The sequence below is a fragment of the Kryptolebias marmoratus genome, linkage group LG5 (assembly GCF_001649575.2).
Source record: "Kryptolebias marmoratus isolate JLee-2015 linkage group LG5, ASM164957v2, whole genome shotgun sequence".
NCBI classification, from domain to species: domain Eukaryota; kingdom Metazoa; phylum Chordata; class Actinopteri; order Cyprinodontiformes; family Rivulidae; genus Kryptolebias; species Kryptolebias marmoratus.
In genome coordinates, this window is record NC_051434.1 from 4756988 (window position 1) to 4779781 (window position 22794).

Consider the following 22794-nt stretch of genomic DNA (forward strand, 5'->3'; position numbering starts at 1 on the left):
CCAGGGCTCCCAGACTCCCCTCACAGAGACCCTGAGGAGGGACCAGTGCTCCCAGGACTGAGCTGACTCCCTCCCTCTGATACGAGCTTTACTCTCTTACTGCTCTATTTCATTTTGCTTCTGCTCTCATTGTACTCTCCTCTAGACTTCCTTTCTTATTTTGTGTCCTTCTGTCATTAATGTTTAGTAGGTATAAGCAAAGTTTATATTTCAGTATTTCCACATAATAAAGACATTTTCATTCAAGTCACCTTTGTCTTTAGTGTATTTTTTAACAACAATATCTCTAATAAACTATATTTTATTATTTTCAATTATCTGTTTCTTCAAATCAAATAAAACAGTCAATTTCCAATGTGAACACTGTAGTGAATCCTTTGAGAAACTAAATTGAAATAAATGTAAAATAAACTAGGGTTTTTTTGTTTGATTTTTGCAAATAGTAAGTAATCATAGGCAGCTAAATTTGCCATTTTATGTACTTTTTTCAAGTCAAATACAATTAATATTATATTATATTATATTATATTATATTATATTATATTATATTATATTATATTATATTATATTATATTATATTTAACATCACATAACATATTAAGCTAACCAATGTGGCAAACATGTAAACATTCAGCGGAACTGTTGCTGTTGGTAATTCGTAGTTTCCTCCGGACGTGATTTTCCGTCGGACCGCAGTAGCTTCTTTTTACTTTCTTTTGTTCCAGTTATGTTTAAATACAAACAAATGTTATCAGCGACGCTTCAACTGTTTAGCTTCATTATATTTGACATTTATTGTATCCACGCCTTCTTGTCTTTTCTAATACCAACAATATTAACTGTTTGAACATTTAAACGACGACGGGGTGAAAAATTAAAGAAGTCAAACGATGTCCGCAGATCGGCTGATGTTCCCGTCTGTCCCTGCCGGCTCGGTGGGGGCTGTCGGAGCTGTGGAGCCTTTTAGCAGCTCGCTGTCAGAGATGGAGACTCTGCGGATGTTCCTGAACGAGCGGCTGGCAGCAGCAGTAGAAGACATCCTGGGTGTGTTCGGGGAAACGGTGGCCCGGTACCGGGAGCAGATCGACCGCCAGCAGCGGGAGCTGGAGAGCCTCAGGTCCAGGGAGGTCGAGTGGAGTCGGGCTACAGGTCGGTTTGAGCCAGCTGAGCTAGTATTTCAGCAAGTAAAAGTACCAAAAACAACAATAAACAAATGATTTATGTCTTTGAAGAGTTGGTTATGGTTTATTTTAACCCTGAGCACCAAAAACACACGTGTGTTGATGATTGGAGTACTGCAACAAGTACCTCATTGTTTTTCTGTAACATATTGACCAAAAGTACTTCCTGACAGATTTAGCAAATCATGGTACAAATCCCTAAGATTGTTTTAAAATAAAACTTTATGTGGTGTGTTTGAAAGCATACAATAAAGTTAATCAAACAAGAGAAAGGGAAAACTCAGGTAACATTAATTCATCTGATGAAGTCCTGTACATCAGTGGCTCACAAACCTCAACTTCTGACTCACAACACAAAGTTTGTGAGCTCAGCTATTGCTAATAGAAGTGTACAAACATAGCTTATAAGTCATTTAACCACTTTTACTTATGACAACTGTTTTTTATTCAAATGCCTCAAAATATGGGAGGTTCAGCAATAAGGTACCTGCTGACAACATGTCTTCATACACTTTCAGGCAGTGATGCACAATTTTAAACAACTCTTTCTGTTGGTTATATGTCTCCCTTTAGAGCCTCAGCATGACTCATCCTGGATAAAAATGTATTCTGAACACCAGAGCCCTGAGGTCCCGCTGATCCAGACCGATGGGGTTGATAAGAAAGATGTCGACACCTTGGCTGATCAGATTAAAATGGAAGGTGGCGGTGACGACTGTGAAGAGTCAAAAATACACAATCGGTATGACTCAGCAGCAGATCCAGAGGCAGGCAGAGATAGCCAACTTCAAGCTGAGGATTCGGACACTGAGGAAAGTGAAGATGGCTGGAGAGAGGCTGCGAGACTCTGGAACCAAGAAGAGACAGAAGACGCCAAAGATCAGAGTTCAGGTGCAGAGTTAAAGACTGGTGATCTGCAACAGGAGGAAAGACAACTTCCTCATATGTTCAGCTGCAAAGTTTGTGGCGAGTCCTTCCACAAGATGAGTATCCTGCTCTCCCACGCTTCAGCACATCTGGGGGACTGTGGCGTGTGTGGAAAGCAGCTGGAGCCCACAGAAAGCCTGAAGCTTCACCTGAAAGTTCACAGAGAAACCTTGTTCCGCTGCAGCATCTGCGGGCAGACTTTCACCCTTCGCGGGAACCTCGGGATTCACATGAGGATCCATTCTGGTGAGCGGCCATTCAGCTGCACCGTCTGCGGCAAGAGCTTCGGCAGAAGGGCGACCCTGGTTAGGCACGTCCGCAGCCACACGGGCGAGAAGCCGTTCGCCTGCATGTACTGTGGCCACAGCTTCACGGAGAAGGGCAACCTGACGGTCCATTTACGGACGCACACCGGCGAGAGACCATACAGCTGCTCCCTCTGCAGCCGCAGGTTCAGCCAGCTGTCCAGCTTCTATAAACACCCGTGTCAGAAGAACGGCCTCATGTGTGTCCCCGTCAATGTCACCTGACATTGATGGGGACACACATGAACCCCCACCCCGACGCCCACCGCTGTGAAACACAGCAAAACAAACAAATAATAAAACCCAATAAAACAATATCTTAGTCCTGATGTGAAGTCACATTTTAAACTTCCAGTGTGGGATTTTTTTTGCTTTTGGAAAGGTTTATAAGATTTTGCTGGAATTTTATCAGAAATTACTCAAAAACAATGGCTTGCCTTCCTAAATAGGCATGTTTATGAGCAGTGAATAATATCCAGCTGTTTTTCTGACAATCAAATGAGCATTTTCACTAATTGCTCAACATACTACAGTACCCTTAAGTTAAGCAATAAAATAAAATCAGCCTTTTGCTTTTAGAGCAAAATGTATCATCTTTGTAGCTTTTGTAGCTTTTTTAAAAACACCAAAGCTGGTCAAATTAAAAGTAAGCTGCGTTATAATATTTTCTTTGTAAAGTTTTAAGCTCTGCGGTTAGATGTACTAAAATTCACCCTTGGAGTGAGCTGAGACTGTAAGTTTGTCCTTCAACATTCTTTTTATGACTGACCTTTTGATAAAAATGTTTTTTTCACTTATTGTTCATATTTTATATCAGTGTTAAAAACAGCACGGAAATCAAAATACTGAGACGTGTTGTGCTGGGAAATAAAAAAATAAATTATACTTTTTATTAGAAAGAATAACAACAGTTAGTCATGGAAGTTAAGGGTTTATTTGATTTCAGGTGTCTGAGCTGCGTTCTTTATGGATCCGTCAGAACAAACATTTAATACAACCTGCTTATTTACCCAGAACACATTCAGCTTCTTTGTTTTTATTTTAACTCAAATAGCATTTTATACATTGGTAATTGATTTACCAGTGCATTTGTATAATTGAATTGCTTAATTTATTAAGTATAATTATGTATAATTCTTTGTACGAACTACATTAAAGCTACTAAAGCAAGAGAAGTTTGTGATAATCTAAACTGTATCTTTGTCAATGCAACTGTAAAGAAAACAAACCAAAAAAGAGCTTATTTTTTAAAAGCTGAAAACAGGACAAACATCATGTCAAAAACCTACTCAGTCAACCTTTTCTGGTTAAACTGAACTCATCTTAACCATTTCCAGATATTGTTTCAGAAGCAGGCCAAACGTAGAAGATTTTATAACATTTTACTTCATTACAATTTTTCTCTGAACTAAAACCAAAAGTTAGTGCTACCTGATCAAACGAGACAAACAAAAATAAATAAAGGTCAGAACTGTGAGATGGAAAATGTAAATACTGTCATGTCAAAAAATAAGTAAAATGTCTAGTTGAAATCAGAGCAAAATTAGATGAAAACAAACAACAACAAAAAACATTTGACAGAAAGAACAAAGAAAGCTATAATAAAGAAACTGACAAAAGTTTTTCTTTTAAAAAAGCAAACATTTAATAAAAAGCCGTAAAACAAAAGTCAAAGGTATTTAAATAAATAGAAAATCTAAGATAAAACGACAATACTCAAAATATTAAAAGAAAAAAGCGATGTCTATATAAATAAATTGTAAAAAAATAGAAATAAGTTCTCAGGGAAACAAGGAAGTAAATTTCAATTATTGGGTAAAATTGTAAACAAATTACATTTAAACTTTAATCTTAAACGATTTGAGCTTTATTCTTATTTATTGAAGCCAAGTCAAACATTTCTTTCGTCGACTTTGAAAAATAAATTATGTTAGTCCTCCTCCCCAGCTGGGGGCGCTCGAGCTTCATGCAACAAGACATCAACCGTTATTCCCGACTGCGCATGCGAACAGCACGGAAGTTGACCTGGAACAACATTAATGTAAACACGGCACCGAACTGCCTGGATATCGAGTGAATTTCTTTTGTTTCCTGTTTCCCGGAGCCACCTAAGCTGCGGCTGAAATGTCGAACATTGAGATGTTGAGACTTTTGATAAACCAGCGGCTCACTGCGGCCGCGGAGGAGATCTTCACCGTGTTCGGGAGGACCATAGCGGAATACGAGGAGGAGATCTCCCGCTCCAAGCTGGAGATTGACCGCCAGCGCCGCCTGCTGGACCTCTCCAGGAAGCCCAGGGTTTGTCTGCAGGTCGACAGCTCAGGTTGGTTTGTGTGGTTTGCTTACTGTAGACATTAATGATATACAAGTGTGTATGATCTAGAGGTGCTTCATAAAAAACATTGTTTTGAAATTATGTTTATATCTTTAAATTTAGTACATTTACTTGTGTTTACTTTTCAAGTATTTATTTATTTATTTTTTGCTTCCTTTAGTTTGTTGATCCTGTCAGAACTTTTACATAAATATGAATGGTTTATTTGTTTTTTGTTTGAACAAATATTTGTATTGTTTTTTTCCACTTGAAATGTAAAGATATATGTTTCCAGAGTAAGAGAAGGATTTTATATTGTTTCTTGTATGAGGTTGGGAAGCTTTTCTGAGTAAAAAAATAAAACCTAACAAACCCAGACTGACTCTGTTTTGGTTGTGGTTGGCAGCCATCCCTGAACAGCAGCTGAACTCCAGTTCGGATCAGAACGAAGAGGAACCTCCTTGCATCAAATTGGAGGACGAGGATCTGCTGATAGATGAAGAGGAAGACGTACCTCAGATGTTGGAGCAGAACGGTGCCAGCTTTGTCTTGTATCAGAGCAGTGCAGTGAGGACGCAGCAGGACAGAAGCCACAGAGCGTTGTTGAGCCAAGACCTGCAGGACTCAGAGTTTCAGCTGCAGCCCGGTACCTCAGTCCAGCAAACGGGCTCTGACCTCAGTGAGGAGGAACCTGGAGCTTGTGAGGCAGCTTTAGGAAGCAGCCAGTTTGACTGCGGGGAACTGGAAGCTCCACCACCAGAAGGTGTGGACACGTACATTTGCACCATCTGTGGCCCGGTGTTTGCTCAGCGCAGCCACTGGGCTAAACATTTACGAGGACACCAGATCGGTGACACAAAAGTCGACAAGTCGTTCACATGCAATATTTGTGGGAAGAGACTCACACGGTCTGATGGCTACCAGAAACACCTGAGGGTGCACACGGGTGAGAAGCCATACTGCTGTAACGTGTGCGGCCGCAGGTTCAGCAACAACTCAAACTACAGACGGCACATTCGCAAACATGCAGGACAGAAATCCCAGCAGAGCTGAGGCTGCGGGACAGATTACCAACTAGAGACAGAACACAAGAACAACAACTGACTCTGTTATTGTTGTTTTTTTCTGAAGCCACTCCTCCACCTCAGAAGGAAATGTTTTACCTTTTAGATGTCCAGTGGCCTCATGTATCAAAGAGTGAGGACGGCTTTTTTTCTGAAAGTTGATGTAGGAACAACATTTAAAAAGTGCACACACAAAAATATTCACTGTGTGCACACATGTTTCTGCTGACCTTTCCTTCCATCCATCTTATGGCATTTACGGCCTACATGAAGAGGAGTGATGAGGTGTGTGAAGCTGCAGCTGTCAGAGCAGCACACAACTGCAGGAGGGAGGAGAAGGTTAAACGCTCAGACATAAAGATGGGAGTAAAGTGGACAATGGCTGCCCATTGCCTCTCATCCAGTAATGTTAGGCACTGATTTTTGCACATGAATGAAATGAACTGGGGGTGCAGATCTGCTGGCTGCGCACTTCTGAGGCATTTCTAACTTTACAAAACATAATTACTGTAAACACAGAGGCACTCAGGGGCTTGGTAGAACTCAGAGGTTTATTACCTCCACAAAGGAAGTTCTGTTTTCAGCAGTGTTGGTTTGTTTGTTTATCCTTCTGTCTTTTAGCAGGAATGAACAGATTTAATGCGATTTTCAGGAAATGTTGGGGTTGTCCCAGAAAACAAATAATTACATTTTGGTGGTGATCTGGATCATGACCTGAACCACTTTTTTAATGACCCTTTGACCTTGGCAGAGATTTGTGCTCTCCGAGTGCTTTTAGGTTATTAAATAGTTGATGTCAAGAAACGAGTCGCTGTGAACTGATGGAACATTTTAGCCACGGTACAGAGGATTTTCATACAGATGAGGCCGTCTCATACGGCTGGCATGGAACGGCTCAGGGATGGCTGTGAATTCACAACCTGTCAGCCAGCTCCCTCTGAAAGGCTCGGAACCCCGGTGTGGAGAGGACTTGAACTCCTCCTCGTGCCCCTCTGTGATGCTGGGGCTGGTTCTGAATCAGCTGATAGGGCAGGCATCATCATGTGCCAGCAGGTCTGAGTGATCTCTGAAAACATGCTGCCTCCAAATTCGTCCACTGATGATGTCCTACAGCAGCACCAAAGCTGCAATTGTCCCACAATAATGCATGACTACACAGCTATTATTGGACATGTGTCATAGTCTACACCTTGTGGACATTAGGAATTAATATGCTGATCCGACACAGTTTTCTTCTCAGTGAGAATGGAAGTGCCCCTCAGACGAATCACGCCTTTTATGTACCTCAGCTGTCTGTGCGCCTCACAAGCCACAAGCCTGCCGTCACCAGTGAGAGTTTACACAAGACAAAAATAAAGGAAATGTTACAGTTTACATTGAGGCATGTTGTATGTTGTGTTGTATGAGGTTAAATGTGGTTCAGTTTATTCACTCTGGATTAAACCATAAATGATGAAACTCATGAGAAAACATCTTCAGATGCCTCCTGAGTTTTGCAAGAAAACTACATAAAAGTAAAAAATAAAATAAAACCTGCCAAAGTCGACTGAAACTTAAACATAAAAACAGTAAAAACTGGCATTAAAGGTGGTTAAACTAAAATGGCAATATTCCCAATATGTGCAATGAAAAAAAAAATTAAAAGAAAAATTGATTTATAAAAATCAATTGTGAAATAAAATTAAAAAAGTTCTGAGGCAAACAAGGAATCTGGATTAATAAACCGCAGTTTTTACATAAGTTAAACAAGTAAAAAAAAATACTTTTAATCTTTGAACTGAAAAGATTTGATATTTTTGTTACATTTTTAGTAAAGTCAAACATTTCCAATAACTCTTAATCCTCCTCTCCAGCTGGGGGCGCTCGACCTTTATCCAACAATGACATCACCATTATTATTCAACTGCGCATGCGCACAGCACGGACGTTGACCTGGAACTTGACGCTATTGTAAACACGGCACCGAACTGCCTGAGTATCGAGTGAATTTCTTCTGTTTTCTGTTTCCCGGAGCCACCTAAGCTGCGGCTGAAATGTCGAACATTGAGATGTTGAGACTTTTGATCAACCAGCGGCTCACTGCGGCCGCGGAGGAGATCTTCAGCGTGTTCGGGAGGACCATAGCGGAATACGAGGAGGAGATCTCCCGCTCCAAGCTGGAGATTGACCGCCAGCGCCGCCTGCTGGACCTCTCCAGGAAGCCTAGGGTTTGTCTGCAGGTCGACAGCTCAGGTTGGTTTGCTTCGATTTATTCAGGATTACATGGTTTTAGTCAGTAAATTAGTAAATAAATGCAACTCCTTCATTAGTATGATATGAAACAAGGATAATTTCAACAACCCTTTGTGTACTATTAGTTTATAATATGAAATGTTTGTGTCTTTTTCCCACTTCAGTGTGGTGGATTCAGGTAATTTGAGACAGCATAAACAAAATGCATTTCACCTTTGCCTTGAATCTGTTACAACTAAAATCACATAATTTGGGTGACGTCACACGGGGGGCTTACCATCTGCATCAAACAGGAAGTTGAGAGTGAAGAGACATGACGTCATTCTGGTAGATTATAATGAGTTTATATAATTTGTATCAGTAAAGCACTGTAGACATTAATGATATACACATGTGTATAATCTATCTGTGCATGACAAACATATTGTTTTGTAATTATGTTTATATTTTTAAATGTGGTGCATTTTCATAATATGAATAGTTTGTTTAGACTTATTAAAACAACTATTTGTATTGGTTTCACCACATGATTATAGCACAATTCTGTTAAAACTTTTTAAAATGTAAAGTTAAATGCTTCCAGAGTAAGAGAAGGATTTTATGTTGTTTCTTGCATGAGGTTGGGAAGCTTTTCTGAGTAAAAAAAATAAAAGCAAACCCAGACTGACTCTGTTTTGGTTGTGGTTGGCAGCCATCCCTGAACAGCAGCTGAACTCCAGTTCGGATCAGAACGAAGAGGAACCTCCTTGCATCAAATTGGAGGACGAGGATCTGCTGATAGATGAAGAGGAAGACGTACCTCAGATGTTGGAGCAGAACGGTGCCAGCTTTGTCTTGTATCAGAGCAGTGCAGTGAGGACGCAGCAGGACAGAAGCCACAGAGCGTTGTTGAGCCAAGACCTGCAGGACTCAGAGTTTCAGCTGCAGCCCGGTACCTCAGTCCAGCAAACGGGCTCTGACCTCAGTGAGGGGGAACCTGGAGCTTGTGAGGCAGCTTTAGGAAGCAGCCAGTTTGACTGCGGGGAACTGGAAGCTCCACCACCAGAAGGTGTGGACACGTACATTTGCACCATCTGTGGCCAGGTGTTCGCTCAGCGCAGCCACTGGGCTAAACACGTGCGGGGGCACCGGAAAGATGACGCAAAAGTCGACAAGTCGTTCACATGCAACATTTGTGGGAAGAGGCTGACACGTTTTGACGGCTACCAGAAACACCTGCGGGTGCACACGGGTGAGAAGCCATACTGTTGTAACGTGTGCGGCCGCAGGTTCAGTGACAACTCGAACTACAGACGGCACATTCGCAAACATGCAGGACAGAAGTCCCAGCAGAGCTGAGGCTGCGGGACAGATTACCAACTAGAGACAGAACACAAGAACAAGAAAGGCATGTAACACGCAAACTGACTCTGTTATTGTTGTTTTTTCCTGAAGCCACTCCTCCACCCCAGAAGGACTTGTTTTACTTTTACCTGGATGTCCTGGGCTTTAGGGTTTCCAAGTTTCTTCTGTGTACTGAACTTCTAGTGGAATACAGAGTCCAGTAAGGAGGAGCTGACCTATTTTGTTTGCCAACTTCTGTTCAACAAAAGAGGTGACCTATGGGATATTAAAGTATATTTTATTTTGAACCTAAACTTGTATTTGAATTATTAGATATAGAGACCAACCTTTTAAAACCGTTCATCCATGTGAATGTGGACAGGAACCAGGACAAGACAGAAGAGACGAGTGATGTAGTTTAATATCTTTTATTTTTTTAAAAAGGTGTTTGAGGAAATTGGTGCATCACACTTACTGCTGCAGGTGTGCACCTTTTCATTTGTTATGTATGAAAGCTTTTATATTAAGCACAAACTTTCACGTCAGACATTTTAAAGCCATAAATGTCTCCAGGTTGTGTTGCAGTTTGTGCTGAGGGCTGCACAGAGCTGTCTGACAGCAGCTGTCTCCCAGTTTCTGTGTGGAGTTTGCAGGTTTTCTCCAGATCCTCTGTCTGCCTTATAAAACCACGTTAGGTGAATCTGCGTCTGGACGTGGGTTTTAGGAGTGAGTGTGAGCGTGCAGGAATGTGTCTCTGTGACAGCAGCCTGTCTGAGGTGAACCTCGGCTCTCACCTGCTGATTGCTTGAACAGATCTCCACAACGCTGTAAGTAAAAATATGAATAAAAATACATATTTAATGTCTGTGCAGTGCCTTTTGAGTGTTTGAACTTCTTATTTTAGAGCAGAAAGTGGCTTCAGATCACTTGATTAGCTTCATCTTTGTATGTAGATGAGAAAACATTAAACATTCAGAAGATGGTTGAATTAGATTTTTTAGTTTGGATTTGAATAAAAAGTTCTTTAAGTGTTTTTAGAACCTCCTTTCAGGCCTGACTCTTTTGCTTTGATGCCCATCAGTTTGAACTTTAATGACCTCTGGAATATTCCTTAATAGTTTTGTTATTGTTTCAATATCTACAAAACTATTTGTATATCTATTTGTAATATTATTTTCAAAAACCTAATTAGTTAATTTTACCTATTTTGATTGAAAAGCTTCCTGAAAATCCCTCAATGGATCCCGTAATGGATCATCCATCTCCCTTCTGAATTACTGCACCTTTGAATCATTAAAAAGTTTCTGAAGCCTGTTTTTCTGAGGTTTAATTGTTCCTTTTGTCAGTTCCCATTCTTTGTTCTCCTGCTAGAACTCACTTATTGACATTTGGACGCCTGACTCCCTGAAAGTACGCAAAACGTCTCAAACATTTGGAAGTCTGCCTAGAGCTGCTTAAAGATCTAATGATTGGGAAGGCTTAGTTGAGGACTCCTGACAGGATGTCGGTGAGTGAAAGGTTTCTATCCAGGGACTTCTGCAGTTCCTCAAAGAGCCAAACTAACTAGAGGAGTCAGTCTAACAGACTTGTTTTAGTTTGGGGGTCCTAAGAATCCATGTGGACCTTCTGAAGTCATTCCAGCTCCTGGAACGTCGACAGAGAACGCGATGCATCCTCCATTCTGCAGTTTTTACTTCAGCTCAGGTAAGTACAGCTTAAATTCGATCAGTTCTGTTATATTTTTACTACCTGTTTGACAGGAACAACATCAGAGTCCACAGCAAAGTCAACTCTTCTCATTTATCCTACTGAAGCCTTCATTTCTACCACAGTTTACATTTTTACATAGAATTAAGGTAAACGTGGCGTTTAACAATGCAGCATTGTGATTCTGTTCTGGCCCACTTGGTGATGCTGTGAGTGCATCTGTGGTTATGTAGCATCATGTCAGCCCCCCCACCCCACACACACACACACACACACCTCAGCTCTTCAGCTGAATATCAGGTATCATCACATTGAGAGGACGGGGACCGAGCGCCACAAAATAAACAAATTTATATTCAAGGTTAGAAGAGCATCCTCACACAAGGAGAGCTCTTTATAAGAAGAGTCGCGGCGCACAGGAAACAGTTTGAGTCCCAAAATGAAACATCAGCTCCTTTTTTTAAATAAGTTTACTGACAGGTTGAAGAGTCGTGTTCATCAGCTTATCTTTGCTCTGTTTTCTTATATTTCTTGAATCCAAATGGACATTTACTGAATGCGTAGAACTTCTGTTTGTTTCCTTTTAGATTCTTGGCCGTCTGCGACTCGTTAAGTGCTCAGTGGCAGAGGAAGCTTCATGGGCCGATTTAAAGGAGCACTCAGGTACAAACCTTTTATTTACATCAGTATCCACTATTTTTGTTTTCTGCTTTTTCTTCTGCTACCAAACTCCTCAAAGTTGTTTTTTTGTTACAGAACTTCTGAATAGATTAGTTTTAGGATTAAAACCAGAGAATGAATGATTCGGGTTCCTGTGGGGTCTTTAATTTAATCACCTCAATCGTAGGCTTTTAAAACATCTTAACTGTGTCCGTATTAGCTCTTAAAATACAATTAGTTTCGTCTTAAATTTCTTTATTCCTTCATCCATTGCTTCTTCCATCCACATCTTTTTCTTTACGCTGCCGGCATCGGTTCTTTCTGGTTGTTGAGGTTCTGTCTGAGGATTTCAGACAACAAAACAAAAAGGCCCGTCATGCAGCAGCTCTGTCTGAAAGCATTCCTGCCTTCCTGTCCTTCTGCTCCTGACACTGGTTCCTTGCAGGTTTCTGGATGATTTGGGCTGAATTTGAATGAAAGGCAGTAAAAACTTTTGCTTTGAAAGAAATGTTAAAATGACTTATTTTTCGTAATTCATGTAGGTCCTAAATTTGAATCCTAATGGTCTGTAAAAGGTCTTAAAGTTTTAATTTGAACTGCCTGAAAAGTGCAGAAACCCTGATGGTTAACAAAATAAATGTCAGACCAATCAGTGACTTTTTGTTTCAGGTCAGAAATATTACAAAGCTGCCCAACATTACAATTAAAAAAAGAAAATGTTTTTGTTTGGTTTTCAATTAATCTATTATTTTTCTTTATTTAGTTGCTAAAACCTTTGACGTGTTTTTACTGACATGTCGTTTTAATCTGAGCAACAATCCAAACCTCTAATTAATGTTTATTTGTTGTGCACAATGTAGCAGCGAGTGAAACTGGCGTCTTAAGATCCAAAAACGATTCAAACGAATCAACCTTCCAGAACTTTTCAGCTTTCAGCCTCATCTCTGAGACATGCAGTCATTTCAGGGTTTAGGTGATCAAATTTTATCAACAAGTCTTCATATTCAGCCATAAAAGGCTAAAGATTCTGTATTTAAGAATAATGTTCTTAGAGAACCTTTGCATCAGTTGTTTGACCTTTTATTTACACATTTCTTTATATTCCCTGTAGAGCTTTTTACAAGCTGACTGACTTGTCATAAATATTTTAGGGTCTTTTATTTAACCAAAATGTTCAGTACAGTAGGTGCTTCCACAAAAAGAAGTGAGTAGATGCTTTATATTTTTGTTTTGGAAAGAAAAGAAACCAATAAAAACTGTTTCAGATCAAAAAGCAGTAAATCCGAGGATATATGAGCCGCATAAACGGAGAGAAATTGCACAGAACAACCCTTTAATCTGCACAAAAGAGTAGATTCATATTTCCCAGAACAAGCATTCTAATAATGATGTGCTTTCTGTAAAATGTTTTTTCTTATCTCGCAGAACAGTTGGAGATCAGGGTTTGTTGCTCCTGTGTGAGCAGGACTCATTAATTTACTCTTTGATTCTTACAGATGCCCTCCTTCCAGAGAGCGGCACGCCGCTGATATCTGCTAACTACATCAAACAGTTCCAGCCGGACCGGAGATTCAGGTGGGAGATACGGGAGGGTGATGAAACCTGCTCAAACACTGAGATATAAACCCCCTCTTAAAGTAGAAATCAATATTAAACTCGGGCTTTGTTCTCCTTTTTTTATGAAACCTGAACAAAAAGACTAACTCTCATTTAGAAATGATGAATTTTAAAGCACAAGTTTTCTTGAGCAGCTGCTTCCCCGCCCTCGATGGTGCGATTCCGGCGGACTTGAAGTTGCATCATTTGGTGCAGAGCCTGTTTGACCTAACTGTAGCAGACAGGGATGCTTCATTAGCACCACTGCAGCACTGAAGCTGCTCCGGAGGGGGGGTGTTAGAGAAAACTGGACGTGGATCTGTTCACTGACAGCTGGGAACCACACACACACGCAGCAGAGGTGAACTGAAACCAGATCTGTAGATTGAAAGGTTCTGCAGTCGAACCTTGAAAACAACGAGCAGTCTCTCCTGATGTCTGCATTGATTTGTTCGTGCTTTGAACATGTGTTGTGAACGACTCTCTGCTACTACCACAAACTTTACCTCAGCATATGTAGAACTGACCCAGTTATAACTGTTCTTGTGTTTGCTAAGGAGGCCTAGCTGTGGTGGCCATCTTGAACTGGGTTGTCTCCAAACGTTAACGACCTGTAGCTGCAGACAGCTCCAGCGAAAACACTGTCACTTCTTCACCTTCGGTGGCAGACAATAATTCTGCATAATCTTGTAGCAAATAATGGGAACGTAGGCTTCTGTGGAGCCGAGCAGGAACTTTATTTCCGAAGCTGCTGAAAGAAAATTACTCATTATAACGACGGCTTCTTCATGTCATATTCATGTCTCATCAAGTCATTTCTTCTTCTAGACTTGTAAAAATTCATTGACTTTTGGAGCTCCTCTGAAGGCACTAATTAGAGAGCGATACTGAAGAGTCCCCCCCCCTCCTCCCCTCTCCCCTCCAAGCTGCTTTATCACAGAAACTTCTTCAACAGTGGGAGCAAATTTTATTTCCTTCAGCTAAAGTGGGACATTGTTTCTATAGATTTAATTTGTCCTATAGTTTAAACTGATGTGACAGTAAGTGTGTTTGTTAGTTGCAATAATCAGCATCATGAATTCAATTTGTCTCTTTTCAGCAGTAAAAATCCAACGGTTTAAAACAGGCAGAGCCATGGAGGATCTTCAACAATCAGCCAGCCGCCTCGACGAAAGCTGAAATCATTTCTCCAGGCAAGTTTTTTTTTTTTTTTTGGCAAAAAGAAAAATTTCCAGATCTGAAAGCTACACTACAGAAGTTTCTGAACTTCAGTTGAAAATATCCAGGCAGCATAGAGAGCTAAGTAGCTGCTTTTTAAACTCGCTGATATTTTTGACTTTTATTTACAGGGACGTAGTCTTCAGCTTTGATTGCTGCTATGGTTCGTGTTGCACATCTTTTTTTTTGCCTTCAGTAGTTACTGGTTTGTACTTACTGCAGGCTGGGAGCACAAACAGAGGAAGTAGCCACCACACAGAAAGTGTTTTTGACTGCTGATAAACACAGAGGCACAAAAGGAAAACAGGAAACGACAGATTCCCTTCACAGTTGGATATTTTTGGACCATCTGTGAAGAAGCACTCCCACAAACTGAATTCGGCAGCAGATTGTCGTCGGACAAGAGAGTCTGTCAAAGTGAATGCATGTGAGGGAAAGTGGCTCAAAGGAACAAAATCTTCACTCAGATTTACCACATTTCCACTGTCTTCTGCTGGTGGCAAATCTAGCAGACAGGTTTTTAATTTGTCCAGATTTGAGACAGATTTCTAGCAGGATAACCAGGGATGTCCCCAGTTCTGATGAGTCATTTAAAACCAGGGAAAGGCCGTTACAGAGTCTCACTTTTGTCTGGACTGCAGCTCACTGCTGGACAGAGGACTATATAGTTGTTAGGTGGCTGGTTTCTGATTTGCTCTTCTTTTGTGTTTTAAAATGCTGCATGGCAGACATGTTGGTACTTTACACAGGAGGTCAGAAACAACCATGGTGAGCGGAGTGAGCCAGCTGTCCTGATACTGAGCGGTATGCTGATCGGTCCCTGATGATAACTCACACAACAGTAAAGTTCAGACCACTGGGTGGCAGTGGCTCAGGAGGTAAGGGTTCGTCCTGTAACCAGAGGGTTGTTGGTTCAAGTCCCCGCTCTGTCAGTCTCAGCTGTTGTGTCCTTGGGCAAGACCTGCCGTCCTACTGGTGGTGGTCAGAGGGCTCGGTGGCGCCGGTGTGATGGCAGCCTCACTTCTGTCAGCCGCCCCAGGGCAGCTGTGGCTACAATGTAGCTCACCGCCATCAGTGTGGGGTCCTTGGATTAGATAAAGCAATCTAAAAGTGCAGGTCATTTACCGTTTACTTAATAAATAGCTTTGGTTAGAATGTTTTAAGTGTTGATTTACCTGCGGCATCATTTTCTTTTTATTTTAGTTAAGTTCCTGTAAATTTTAGCAGTTTTTTTGGTAATATACAGAAACCTCATCAACGTTAAAGAAAGACACTCCAGACATCTGATATCATATTTTATTTGAGAAAACACTGATCTTATATTTGAGTTAAATGTATACAAGTTGTCATGCAGGTCGTTTTGAGCTCCAAGAAGGCAACATCAGTTGGTGCAGACATTAATTTCCCCCCCCTTAAAGATTCATTTTTAAATAACACAGAACTGAATACAGCTTCTCCGGTGTCATCAGGTTATTTCAAATTAAATCTGAGCGTTCTTGCCTCTGGTTTACTGAACGAGTGTAAAACTGGATATATTTCCAGCTATAGTTCAGTTCTAATGAGCAAATGCTGGCAACCAAACTGAAAACACTTTGGAAACCCCTGCACTAGAAGTGCGTTGTAATTTATTCAATTTTTTATTTGTATTTTTTCAGACCATACTCTGTTCTATTCTGTGCTCAGTTGATGATGTAAAAGCTTCTCCCATAAACTAATACCTCAAATTATTTAATCAAACGCCTAAAAGCAACAACAGCATTTAAAACAGTTTGGTTCAACATTTTTTTTTGACACCAAATGACATATTCTAAATAACTGCAGATGTCACACTGTTCAGGAGAAAAGAAGAACGGCAGTACAAGCTGGAGAACCAATTAAGCTATTTCAGGGTAATTAATATTTTATATCAACCAATTAAGTAATTTGAACTTAAAACAGATCAAAATAAAGGCATGTTAAGTGTACTAAATTATGAATGAATAATTAGAGGGAATTGTTTATAAGGAATCTTTGATCATCTGACACTTTTTCCCAGATGTCAGAGTTGAGGACGAGGATCTGCTGGATGTTTGGAGTCGATGCTCGTCTGCATCTCTGTGGCTGCTGGATTTTCACGATTAGCTGTAATCTCTTAGCTCAGGCAATATATGTTAGTTTTCACTTTCATCAGGATTGTTGGCGTGTTTTGTCTGCAAAAACTACCTGAAAGCCTTGCTCATGAACACAAAGACTCGTTCTTTGTTTGTTTTTTTCTTTCCCACATCATAGAAGAGTAAATTTTCCTTTTCTAGATCAGATGCAAAAACAAATGGATTTTTTTTTTTTTGTCTGACTTTTGTTTGATTGTTTTTGTGTAAAGATATATCACCACTGTACTGAAAGTAATCCAGCAGTCCTATATTCAGTTCACGTCAGGTCTGCATCCTCTCACCTCCCTGCTCTTCAGACCCCGTTCCAAGGTGCAACAAGTGGGGACATTAGATCAAAGCACTCATAAGAAAACTGCATTAATCAAGAATTATTTTCAGGCCACCTCGAGCCTTGAGGACTCCCTTTGGATCGTTAACATCTTTCGCCCCACTTCTGAAATGTTTCTCAGACGTTTCCTGTCTGAGCTGGATTTGTTGAGAAGGGAAAGTCTCCTGGACAGAAACAGGTTCGTGTCTGTGGCCTCTCTCGTTCTCTCAGCAGCATGACAATAAGTACAACTAAAAGGTTGTGATAAGGAGTCCTGAGGACAGACGTCTCTTGTCTTTTGGGCCCATCAGTGCTCTCATTTAGCTTTTCTCAGGCCTGGCAGACATTTTGGAGGAGTGTCCTCAGTGACTATGGTTGCAGCCATGCCTGAATGGCACCTCTACCACCATAGTAGTCTTAGTAGTTGTATTTTCCTGCTTCTGTTACTGAAGACGTCGCTGTGTTTGGCAGAAAAAGTGGTTTTGGCGGGACTTGCGGTTTTAGGGACACAGTCCTGCGGACGACAGCCGCCCGCTGCGCATAAGGCCCTTCGCTGTAACTGTGCTGCCGTGTCAGGCAGGCGCTGGCGATCGATGCTCTCTGGCTCTCGTTGTTGTTGCTGGTGTTTGTATTCGCCATCGCCGTGGCGCCTGGGGGGCCGTTGCTGCTGCTGTTGGTGTTCATCCTGGCCAGGAAGTGTGCATGCGCCCCCCGCTGGTTAAAGCTGTGATGGCGAGGGACGGCTCCGCCCGCCGCGCCCATCTTGATGAGGGAGTGGCGCTGAGATTGGTGGCGTGCCACAGAGACTCCGCCCCCTTCGGGTCGCTCCGGGATCACCTGCTGCTGGAGGGGAGTGGAGGAAGAGGAGGAGGATGAAGAAGGGATGGAGGTGGAGGAGGTGGGGTTGTTGGAGGATGAGGACGAGGAAGATGAGGATGTGGCAGAGGAGGAGTTGGAGTTTTGAGGAGCTGCGTCCAGGTGTTTGGGGAGGCCGTCCCTCGGCAGCGTGGAGGTGCTGTAATACGAAGTCGATTCTGTTTCTGGGATCGGCTGCTGGTGATGGTGAGTGCTGCTGCTGTTATTGTTGTGATGGTTGCTATGGTGATGGCTGTGGTTGTAGTGGTGTGTGCGGGTCTGGCTGTGGTGGTTGTGGTGATGGTGATTGTGATGATGTCCTCCAGAGGATGACGGCCCGGGAAACAGAGAGGATGAGGAGGTGGACGTCAGGACCTTGATGCCCCCGGTTCCCGACGCGCTGACTTCATGGATGTGTTTGAGCAGTTCGTCCAGTGCGGACACGTCTACCACCGTCTGAGGGAGGGACTGCTGGGAGTGGTGGTGATGTGAACCTCCACCACCTCCTCCTCCTCCTCCTCCTGCTGCTGCTCCTCCTGCTGCTGCACGCTCATCGCTTGAGAGCTTCCTCTCCTCGGGGAGGTGCAGCGAGGTCGAGGAGGCGCCTGCCCCGTGGGCTGCTCCGTTGCTCAAACTGTTGCCAGTTTGATGAGAAAAAGGAAACACTTGCTGACTTAAAGAGTTCCCTACGACAGCCATAAAACCCTGACTGGATGCAGAGCAGCTGGGAGCCGACTTGTTATCCTTGGCGGCGTTGTTACAGTTCTGGTTCTTCTCGTACTGGTGATGCCGCAGGGCCCTCATACTCTTAATGGGGAGCTCTGGGGTGGAGTCAGGCGTGGGCAGGCCGGAGAGCTCTCCATCAGCCTGAGACAGAGACTAAACAGAGGTTAGACCCATGACTACAACCACTCATACACTCTGAATGGCTCTGAAAGCAAAGATTCCAGTCAGATTTACAGGGATGTCTTTAGGTTAACACTGAAGAAGCAGAATTAATTCAGGCTTTTTTATGATCAAGGTCTCCTTATCGGTTTTTACTTTGAGAGGTTGATTTTTAATTTTGTTAATGCAGTGTTTGTGATTTTTACTAAACTGAGCTTTTAAACACCCAACTTTTTTGTAATATTTTTTTAATTTTCACCCATCAAGGTTTTCATTTTGTTTAATTTTTATTGATAAAAAGTAAATAGGAACACATTTCTCTGGATAAGTGAACTCAATCTGAAGTATAAGCCAACCTTTCTGCACTTCATTAACTAACAATTAATTTCAGCCCCTACAGCTTTATACATTCATCTTTACCACATGTCCTAATGACATAAAGTAACTGTAACTTGTAACTAAACCACCATTATCTTGTAGGTCCTCCTACCTGGGACAGGTTGAGGTCCGGGTCTCCCAGCTGCAGACCCTGGTGCCCGGGGGTGTGGAGGTGGGGCTCTGCTCGGCCGTTGGGGATGAAGGAGCTGTACATTTTCGGTGTTGATACATCCAGTTTTTCATCCTGGAAAGAGCCCAGACAGAGGGGACCTTTAATGGCTCTGAACAGTGTAATGAGGGACTTGCATAAATGTACATGTCAGCAGAAAGGTCAGAGGTCGGCAGCAGCTCAGTGACTTTTTTTTTTTTGGCTCAAGGACATGTGGAAAAATGATGGAATTATAATGAAACAGTCAGTTGTAATGAGTGAATAAAACACCAAGGTGAAGCTTATTATGTGTTCCCTCAGGGTGAAGAGGAGGAAGAAGATGAATATTAAAGCTGTCGCTGCTCAGAATTCACTCAGTAATGTTGCAACGCCTCAGCTGTTCTTTTTGGAACCTGCAAAATCTGCAGCAAATGCATTTCAAATGTAGCAGCAGTGATGTGTTTATTCATTTCAAGTCAACTTCACACTGGTTTAAAGTTACTGTGGACTGTTTCAATAAATGTAAAATGTATTAAGTTTCTGCAGTATTGATTGATTACTTTGAAACTAAATAAATCAAGTTTAAACCTTTTATGATGAACGTTTCTTTTTTTCCAAGGAAAAGCTTGAAGGCTAAAATCACAAGTTTATGAATAATAATAATAAAAAACAACTATTTTCCAAGACTTGATGGGTGTTTTGGTTTAGCCAGTGATCCGTGTGCCCCGTCCACAAACCTTCGGCTGTCCCTCCAGCAGCCCGTTCAGCTTGGCGAGGGACCGCAGCGACAGAGCGTGAGGCAGCGACGCCTCGGGGTCTTTGCCCAGCCTCCTAGCCCGGTGAGAGCCACTGCGGCTGCAGTAACACGACACCAGGAAACCCGACAAGATGGCGCCCAGAAAGAATGCCACCAGCACGCAGGCGATCAGCAAGGTGTAGTGGACGTTAGCGCTGGCACGCTGCTCGATTTCAGGAAGGCGACGGACGCCTGAAACACAGAGGCAGACAGAACTGAGCCACTTCATCTTTGCATACATAAATATTTCATTTTATTTCTAGACCTTTACCAGTACTTGGCCCCAATTAAAAACTGCAAACATCCCCTACAATTATTTAGCATTTCTTTTCATTACAGATACAGCAAATTAACTTTAGAAGTAACCTAATTAGTCTTCCACATTGTTTCATACTGTATTAAACCAGTCTGTAAATTTTAATACCAATACAATTAATTATTAGATGACAAATTGTATGTTAATAAAAGAGGTAATGTACAAATGTTCCAGTCTGTGGTCAGAAAGAAACATTGTGTATGCAGATATTGCTTGATAAACTACACCTCTTAATTCAAAGCTCAAACAAAAAGAAAACCCTTCAAAGAACAATTTAGAGCCAAAATGTTACAAATGAATCACATCTCATTTCTCTGAAAAATAAATAAATAAAGCTTTTCTCAACAAATCTATTACATAGTTTCTAGCCATGAAACCAGATACCATTACAAGAAAATATCTGACTTTATTCTGCAGATCAGATCCATGATATCACCTATGTCAGGGGTCCTCCACCTATGTCAGTGGCCCTCCAGGACCAGGATTGCCAATCCTGGTCCTGGAGGGCCACCATCCTGCAGGTTTTACTTGTTTCTCTGCTCCAACACACCTGATTTAAACCAATGGGTGATTAACAGGCTTCTGCAGAACATGAAGAGGTGATTTAACCACTGAATCAGGTGTGTTGGAGCAGAGAAACAAGAAAAACATGCAGGATAGTGGCATGCAAAGACCAGGATTGCCCACCCCTGACCTATGTACTCTATCTTTAAGTCTTTTTGTTCTCTTAGAGAAAAAGTTACTTCTTGCTGGAGAAGGCCCAGGCAACAGCAGGCCTTTTTCTTCCATACATCATCACATGTTGATTTGCTGTGTGTACATAGAGTGAAATAAGATGCAAAACTTTAAGTAAATTCTCCACCAGCAGGCAGAAGATTGTTTTGGCTGGATGGGTAAACATTTTGCTGACAATAAGTTGACAAGAAAGCTGAAGAGGAGGGGGAAAAAAAACCCCAAAAAACAAAAACAGATGGATGAGAGGTAAAACCAAGGTGAGCGGGAGGAAGATAAGAGTGAGAGACAGGGCCTGGGATGAGACTTAATGAGGCGCTTTACAGGTGAGAAATCCACATGACAGATGAGGAGGACATAAAGGTGAGATCTGACGTATGGAGAAGAGAAGAAAAGGAAGTGATTAGACGATTTAAGGAAGAGAGATGACGAGGCTGACAAAAGGATGAAGGGATGAGAACCGGAGGAGAAGGACGGGTGGATGTGGAGCAGCAGAGATGAAAGAGTTTTTGTTTGGCAGTGTTCACCTCATCAGGTTCAGGTACACCATCAAAGCCTCGCAGATACAATGACTCATCAATCTGTCCAGCAGCAGTAACGCATGAGAACACACGCTGTGTGCAGGATAGGGAAATGGACTGTACTTCTACAGCACCTTTCTGGCCAACCAGGCCACTCAGAGCGCTTTACAACACAATCTGTGCCTCATTTACTCATCCTCACAACACTCTACTACATCTCTGCAAATAATGATGAATAAATCATTCTGTAGTCCAATCAGTGGTTTAGATGGCATTCATAAACCGGTGGGGCACACTTCAAAGGCAGTGAGGGGTGAGGGGTCTTGTCCCAGGACACTTCCACACGAGGCAGACTGGTGGAATCGAACCTCCAGCTGTCCTGTTGGAGGACGACTGCTCTGACCACTGATCCACAGCCGTCCCCTCAGATCAGTTCTGTCCTAATCAATAGTTTGATGCACAACATCTGATTAAACGACGCACAAACATCAAGGAGTTTGACAAAGACGTGAACCAACTTGAACTTCTTTAACTGCAGGAGGAAATCAGTTACCAACTGGTGGGTTTTGTCCTGATCCTGACCACATATCACATGTTTAATTAATTAGCTGCCAGACGGGGAACACAAAGGCTTTTGGCATTTAAGCCCGGGTAACATGCACTGCACAAGTGTGACTCATATTGTAAAAGTCTGTCAGTAAAAAGACAACTGTGGATTACCAGATGACCATTTTTACAGCATTCTGACCTCAGTATTTAGTGTTGCATATTAAATTTATCATAGAGTTAATGTCTTACATTAGTAATGTTTCAATTTTAGAACAAATCTGTTCATTTACAATTATTTCTTAAACTATTTGTATACCATATGCATATTTGTCTTCATATTTATTTAAAATACATGTTTCTTTATGTCATTTGTGTCTTATTGTACACTTCACCTGCCTGTGAAAATATTTTTCAGTGAATTAAGCACATTTTAGTATATTTGTGACTTTATTGTATTGTGATATTATACATTTAACATTGATATGATCTGTTTTTTTTTTTTTTTGTTTGTTTTTTTTTATATGGCCTCCCTTCTCCCCTTACAGCCATCCTCTCCACACCATTATTGAAAACTATTTATTCTAGTGATTATCAAGTGGAGTGTTTATTATATACATATGTATATATATA

The 22794-nt window shown here is 41.6% G+C and overlaps 4 protein-coding genes across 12 annotated transcripts in view; 3 read left to right on the plus strand and 1 right to left on the minus strand.

Moving 5' to 3' along the window:
- The first annotated feature begins 679 nt into the window (after window positions 1-679).
- Window positions 680-3583, plus strand: LOC108243876 (zinc finger protein 32). The gene is made up of 2 exons (XM_017429601.3): window positions 680-1149; window positions 1755-3583. Exons 1-2 carry the CDS (start codon window positions 891-893, stop codon window positions 2636-2638), a joined length of 1143 nt encoding a protein of 380 aa, XP_017285090.1. The 5' UTR covers window positions 680-890; the 3' UTR covers window positions 2639-3583.
- An 824-nt stretch (window positions 3584-4407) lies between these two features.
- On the plus strand, window positions 4408-7164 carry LOC108243877 (zinc finger and BTB domain-containing protein 24-like). The gene is made up of 2 exons (XM_017429602.3): window positions 4408-4736; window positions 5134-7164. Exons 1-2 carry the CDS (start codon window positions 4538-4540, stop codon window positions 5778-5780), a joined length of 846 nt encoding a protein of 281 aa, XP_017285091.1. The 5' UTR covers window positions 4408-4537; the 3' UTR covers window positions 5781-7164.
- Window positions 7165-7696: 532 nt separating this feature from the next.
- On the plus strand, window positions 7697-19842 carry LOC112451013 (zinc finger and BTB domain-containing protein 24-like). Of its 5 annotated transcripts, none has more exons than XM_037975699.1 (5): window positions 7697-8023; window positions 8715-11716; window positions 13210-13288; window positions 14409-18728; window positions 19205-19842. In XM_037975699.1, exons 1-2 carry the CDS (start codon window positions 7825-7827, stop codon window positions 9359-9361), a joined length of 846 nt encoding a protein of 281 aa, XP_037831627.1. In that variant the 5' UTR covers window positions 7697-7824; the 3' UTR covers window positions 9362-11716; window positions 13210-13288; window positions 14409-18728; window positions 19205-19842. The 5 variants fall into 5 exon arrangements, with proteins under 5 accessions (XP_037831627.1, XP_037831625.1, XP_037831626.1 ...); XM_037975697.1 differs by having other exon boundaries at window positions 8715-11050; window positions 11641-11716; window positions 14409-19842; XM_037975698.1 differs by having other exon boundaries at window positions 8715-10173; window positions 10718-11716; window positions 14409-19842.
- LOC108243952 (semaphorin-6D) overlaps window positions 16823-22794 on the minus strand; it is a 141154-nt gene continuing 135182 nt past the window's right edge. For 4 of the 5 annotated variants that reach the window (XM_037975694.1, XM_017429723.3, XM_017429722.3 and 1 more), the window contains 3 exons: window positions 19988-20238; window positions 19215-19346; window positions 16823-18718 (listed from right to left, as the gene is read on the minus strand). In XM_037975694.1, the coding sequence (XP_037831622.1) occupies window positions 17402-18718; window positions 19215-19346; window positions 19988-20238 (1700 nt within the window). In that variant the 3' untranslated portion in view covers window positions 16823-17401. The remainder of the gene's footprint in view (window positions 18719-19214; window positions 19347-19987; window positions 20239-22794) is intronic. The other variant, XM_017429725.3, reaches the window with a different exon arrangement.

Excerpts from the sequence above, each read along its gene's own strand:
- LOC108243876 (XM_017429601.3), top strand. The coding sequence starts at position 891 with ATGTCCGCAGATCGGCTGATGTTCCCGTCTGTCCCTGCCGGCTCGGTG. Across the intron at positions 1,150-1,754 it reads CGAGTGGAGTCGGGCTACAG|AGCCTCAGCATGACTCATCC; the intron begins GTCGGTTTGAGC and ends GTCTCCCTTTAG.
- LOC108243877 (XM_017429602.3), top strand. The coding sequence starts at position 4,538 with ATGTCGAACATTGAGATGTTGAGACTTTTGATAAACCAGCGGCTCACT. Across the intron at positions 4,737-5,133 it reads TCTGCAGGTCGACAGCTCAG|CCATCCCTGAACAGCAGCTG; the intron begins GTTGGTTTGTGT and ends TGTGGTTGGCAG.
- LOC112451013 (XM_037975695.1), top strand. The coding sequence starts at position 7,825 with ATGTCGAACATTGAGATGTTGAGACTTTTGATCAACCAGCGGCTCACT. Across the intron at positions 8,024-8,714 it reads TCTGCAGGTCGACAGCTCAG|CCATCCCTGAACAGCAGCTG; the intron begins GTTGGTTTGCTT and ends TGTGGTTGGCAG.